The sequence below is a fragment of the Trematomus bernacchii genome, unplaced genomic scaffold (assembly GCF_902827165.1).
Source record: "Trematomus bernacchii unplaced genomic scaffold, fTreBer1.1, whole genome shotgun sequence".
NCBI classification, from domain to species: domain Eukaryota; kingdom Metazoa; phylum Chordata; class Actinopteri; order Perciformes; family Nototheniidae; genus Trematomus; species Trematomus bernacchii.
Window position 1 is genome coordinate 633564 of NW_022987905.1, and position 6000 is coordinate 639563.

General features: G+C 37.9%; 1 protein-coding gene across 2 annotated transcripts in view; it reads left to right on the forward strand.

Moving 5' to 3' along the window:
- The window catches only part of LOC117470158 (coiled-coil domain-containing protein 106-like), a 35509-nt gene extending 30947 nt beyond the window's left edge, over positions 1–4562 (forward strand). Inside the window, exons 1-2 of one of the 2 annotated variants that reach the window (XM_034114741.1) lie at positions 1130–1437; positions 4153–4562. In XM_034114741.1, the coding sequence (XP_033970632.1) occupies positions 1269–1437; positions 4153–4469 (486 nt within the window). In that variant the 5' untranslated portion in view covers positions 1130–1268 and the 3' untranslated portion in view covers positions 4470–4562. Of the gene's footprint in view, positions 1–1129; positions 1438–4152 lie in introns of those variants that run through there. The other variant, XM_034114740.1, reaches the window with a different exon arrangement.
- Positions 4563–6000: the final 1438 nt, after the last annotated feature.

Genomic DNA, 6000 nt, shown 5'->3' on the forward strand with positions numbered 1-6000 from the left:
AGTTGATCGTTACAGATGGCTACTGGCCATGCTACAGCAGTGAGCAGGAGAGGTGGGGCTATCATTATTTTTTCAGGAAATATTCGTATAGAGGCGATTACACGGACTCGTTTGACCCCCCATAGAGTTTCGTTTGCAAATCTATCCACCTTGGGACCCGTTATCGTTTGTGGGGTCCATTTCTATCGGCCTCGTGTAAATAATAAGGCTATACGCACGCGAAACTATGCAGATACAAGCCGCTTTGTCCTCGTGTAAACGACGCCTAAGTTCATCAGAACTAAAAGAGCTCTCATGAACTAAAGTTCTCATGAACTACTGTGGGAAAAGTACTTGGTGTGAACGCCCCTATTGTGCCCCGCCACACCTCCAAGCAGCCTGCGCTGTGAATTGCCAAATAACTAGCGCTTCGTCAGCTAGCTCAATGCTAACATATAATGGATAACGGAATTGACGCGCTAACTGAAATTAGCATTTAGATATCGGCAATGTTAAACAACAGTCAACATGCTTAAAATAAACGTAATACTTACAGGCATTCATTTGCTGTGCTCTGAGGAAATGACTGATATTATTGATGAATTAATATTACCTGTAAATGTATTTCATCCAGCTGAACAAGGATAATTTGCTCCTCTCAAACAGGGACAAACACCTCACTGACTTCTTCGTCGTTTTCCCTCTGTGTTTTTTACGTCGGCACTTCCTACAAAAGACAAATCGTAAATTCCTAGTCCTCTTTTCCTGATAAAGAACTTATCTTTGTAACATTACATATCAGTAAACAGAGGAAGTCATCGTTAAAACCTGTGCTAAAAATGTAAGACTTACCACTGCAGTCCGTCGACGTTTGAGTGTTTCTCCAGTTTCCTCCTCTTTTTGCAGAGTTTGCATTTCATTTTTCCTTGAAGCAATTCCATTTTCATTAAAAGTCTGTTTGGTGTGCAGTGTCATGATAACCTAAAACCATAGACTACTGCGGCGTTACTACTGCGTTACTGCGGTCCGTCCACAAACCCTAACACCCAGCGTAGTTCAAGATGTGCTGCCGCTGCCGGGCCAGACCGGAAGTTGAAGCACAGCGAACTCCGCCGCGGAGAGCACTAGCGCCCGAGCACCCTGATCCTCATTTCTTGTTCACACGATTCAAACCAATAGTTTTGATGTTTTGAATCAGGTATTTCATCTTCCTTGTTAAATTGACAAAGCACAGCTTCTGTATCTTCACTGATATACAATTAAAATATTAAAACCGTAATAAAGTGTTAATGCGCTGCAAATCGGGATCCGGCTGGAGCACTACGCAAGACACGCCCCTTCATAGCATTCACGTGCTACGATTGGCCATGAGCCTGTCACGTGCATCTCGGCTGAAAATGGACATGAGGAGAAGCAAACGAAAGAAGATGGGGTCCCGCAAGCGTTTGTTGTCAGAATGTAAGTATGAATTGAAATTTCTTTTTTATTTGAAAAATTAGTAACACTGCTTCGCGAAATCATCTCAATTGACACATGTATTACACTTTTTGTTCTGTGCTATCTGATTTGAGGTTGCTAGCTAAACCACGAGGACCCACCGTGACACAGTTGTTACATAATAATAATAATAATAATAATAATAATAATAATAATAATAATAATAATAATAATAATAATAATAATAATAATAATAATAATAATAATAATAATAATAATAATAATAATAATAATAATAATACATTACATTTATAAAGCCCCTTCCTGGAGCTCAAAGCGCTTACATGACATTTAAATGTTCTGTAAAGTTCCTTATACAGCTTTAGACTTGTTTTTATCTCATAAAGTCCTTAAGTGACACACCCTGAACAGTCTGGTGGGTCATGTGCCGGGCTAACACATGTGACAGAACTAGCTACATTTCAGAGGCTTGTTTTTGGTTGCTAAAGGTACAAATCAAGCCATTTAAGAATTAAAATGCTTACATAACATGTCCTTTGTTACATTTAACCTGTTAACATTTCTTGATCAAATTGATATGAAACAAATTAGATAAAAATCGCTGTGACACTGATGTCACATCGGGACATTAACCTTAAACTTTCACAGTAAATCTGGAGTAACAAATATGTCACAATTAGAAATATGATTATGATCTGCTCAGTTAATTTAGCTGATCCAATTATATTTAGTTAATATATTCTTTATTCTTCAATTCAAAGAATGTTCAAACAAATTTAAATCAAAAAATCCTCCTCATTCATTAAGTTATAAATAAGAGTTACTTTACCATTAAAGTTCAATGTGACATTGTCAGAAATGTGGTCTATTTAGTCTAAATTATGTTCCCCTTAATTTCCCCAAAAGTAGAATGGGTCTGGGTTCTTATGGGTTAAATTAGTTAAATTGTTAAATAAGTAAATGACATTAGGGCGCTAGAAACGAGAGTATTTTATTTTAACACAGCATTGTTTTTTGCGTTCAAAATTAAAACAGGCTAACCTTTTAACGCTGATTTGGGTGACTTGTGTAATTCGTGGAGAACCGAAGAGTTTTCGTTTTGGGGGCGTGGGGGGTCCGACTCACAGACTGACGGACAACGGAACGCCGCTCCAGCACTTCAAATATTGCAGTACCCATAAGGATGCCTAAATACATGCCGCAGTTTTTGCGTGGCTGTGTCTTTAGTTGTAAGCCCATTGGCGATCTGTTGTTATTAGCATCTGGTTAGCTAGCTAGCTATAAAGAGCTGTTTCTACAACCAGGTGGAAGAGAGCTCTCTCCTGACAGACTGAGAGGCTCAAATAACCTCAGCTCAGTGAGGTTAAGGCACACCTTGATATGATCATTATAGTTATATAAAAAAAAGAGACTAAATTAAAAACAGGTATAAAATACTTTGACAGTAACAAAAACGTTTTTTAAATAACAAGAATACAGTTTAAAAGGGGAGTGATTTGTAAAATATCCATAAAGAAAAAGAGAAATCTGCTTACAGGTCTGTTTCATATGGGTGTTGGGAGATGTGTCCATAGATCTCTTAATTTTGCTCTCAAAGTGCACCAGATTGATGCATTTAACTTCAACATTTAAAAACAAATTTGCACACATCTTGTGTCCATATCTTTCTGTTTTGGTGGTCATGCCACAACCGTGTATGCATGCATGTGCGAGTCATGGTAAAATATCTGGATTAAGAGGTTGCTTTTTCTTTGCACAGCATGAAAGAAAGGCGAAATGAATGGGCTGTGATTTTAGTATTTTTAAGCAGAAATTGAGTTCAATCATTTGTACGGCCCTTGGAGAAAGTTGTAAAAATTGAAATGGCCCTTGAGAGAAAAAAGTTCCCCACCCCTGATCTAAATAATAATAAAAACCCTTGATTTGTAACTTAACATCTCTGTCTCCTATTGATCAGAGGATATTATAAAGAATAGCCAGTTAATTGAAGCATTATAGCGCAGGCCTTTGTCAGATGGTATATCACGCTGTTTTTTCTGTTTCGAATAGTTCTCTCTTTTTTCACCATACGTGTGTTTGCATCCCTGAATATAAGTAGGCCTATAATGTTAAACAGAACATGCTGTGATGTCGCTCTGTTCAGAGTGACACCAGTGTTTCCAAACAACTCCATCTCTGTTGGTCTCTGCACGCTTACATTAACCTGCAGTGTCAGATTTTTAAAAAAAAACAGGGAGAGCAGCTTCTCCAAACTGTTCCATTTAAAGGCTGCTGAGACATGAGGATGCCAGGCTAAAACTTGGCAATATTGATGCCTTATAAATTAGAAACGGAGCAATCTCGATATAGCGTTAAATCCACATTGTGGATCGTCTTATCAGTTATCTCTATTAAACATGATTGGATAAAAGTAGAGCTGATTGCCCAAACCTAACTTCTGTATATAAAGGTACACACACCAAACACAATAACTAACATTTAAACATTACTTTGAGCAAAGCTACACGACTAGTAATACCTTTACACTACACCAATTCATTACACAATTTTGTATGTAAGGATTACACTACCACTATATAACACTAGTACAAGAATATTATCAATACTAATAAACCCATATCCAAACTGATTTCTGCACTACAGACATCATTAGGATAGGCAACAACAAAGTACTGTTGTTAAATAGTTAAATATTTGTCTTTTTTTCTGTTTCAGTCCTGACCCCAGAAGACGCCATAACCCGCTACAAGCGTGTTCTTGAGGCGGTAAACAAGGGCAACAATAAAACGGCGGCTTACAGAGCGGTAGGAGTGGACCGCAAAACCATTGCCGACACTGCAGGAATTGCAGAACTGCATGCTGTGAACCCGGGCATCTTCCAAGATATCCGGGGAACACTGAAGAAGGGGGAAACCCTTCTCCGTTTCTCGGAGATGTGCAAGTCTGCCATAAAGGACCACAATTTAGAGGGGAAGGTCCAGGACTTAAAGACAAATGGAGGACTATTATCCATTAATCCAAAGGGGAAGTGAGGAAGGAATGGATGATTTTTTGCTTTGCACTTGTTTTTAGTTTTTTTTTATAAAAAGTGGTTTTTATTTTCATTTTTTTTATTTTTATGTTCATCCTTGTTTGAATAAAAATGTAAAACTTCAGTGGCTGTAGATCTGTCATTGTCATCAACAGTGTTTGTTTGTTTGTTTGTTTGTTTGTTTGTTTGTTTGTTAAACTGCTTAACTAATGGTAAGATAATGGTGAGGTAATCATTAGTTAATGGGTAACTACTGTTTTAGTAACGGTAAGGTAATCATTAGGTAATGGGTAACTACTGTTTTTGATGCATTACTTTACTTGAGGGGACACACACTGCTTAAGGAATGGTAAGGTAAGCATTAGTTAATGGGTAACTACTGTTTTAGTAACGGTAAGGTAATCATGAGGTAATGGGTAACTACTGTTTTTGTTTGCGTTCCTTGAGTTTACCGTACCCAAACGGCCTAAGTAATGGTAAGGTAAATAATGATGACTTAAGCAGTAAAACGTGAGTCGGATCCACCTCCACCAGTTGATCCAGTGTGGGACCCAAGCCAGCCGAAGATGGCAGGTTTAAAAGTGCCCTGCTGCAGCGGACCATTGCTTCAATCAAAGTCTCCCAGGAACTCCTCATTAAGTAACCATTAACGAATGATTCATTAATACAGTACCCCCCAGTCTGTTTACCAGTAACTAACCATTAGTTAACTCAGGAACTCCTCATTAAGTAACCATTAACGAATGATTCATTAATACAGTACCCCCAGTCTGTTTACCAGTAACTAACTAACCATCCATCACAGTCACTGAGGAACTACTCATTAAGTAACCATTAACTATCTAGTAGTTCCTCAGTAACTAAGCAGTAACTAAGCACATTTTGTGTACCTTATTGTAAAGTGTTACCAACGTCTCTCAGACGCTCTTCCGTTTACGTGTTTAATAAAGAAAAACAATTGGACGGTAGATACAAGGATTATTCTGACCAAGGTACGTTTTAACCGTTTGTTTTTTAGTTTTAATTGAAACTAATAATAAAACAGAAACGGGTCGTTATTTTGTTTTTCAATTTTGCCCCAAAACCAAAAAACGGAAATTCAGCTCGTTTTTCCGTTTTTCTGTTCTTACTGTTAAAACAAGTATACCACTCAATGTTTCGTTTCCATAGGTGGGTGGGTCTCCAGTGCCTCCTTGCTTCTGATTGGCTAGTTTGCCCTATGCTTGCGCTGTACTCTTCAAAATAAAGGTTCTAACTCTTTGCCTTTACACAGTGCAAAACTGACAAGCTTCTGCTATCTTTGATGAGCGATAACATTATTTTTGGCCATGATACGACTGATGAAGTTGGAATCAGTTGTACAACTATCCCAAATACTATGAAATACTTTTACTGTGTACTTCTTGATACTCTCCTGTCAAAGTCCCCTCCATGGTACAACAATGCCTGTCTTGCTGCTATATGTGACGAGCAATACAAATACTTTTAAGTTCGAAGACTGATCATTTTGGACTCAGTAGTTAGACTACTAG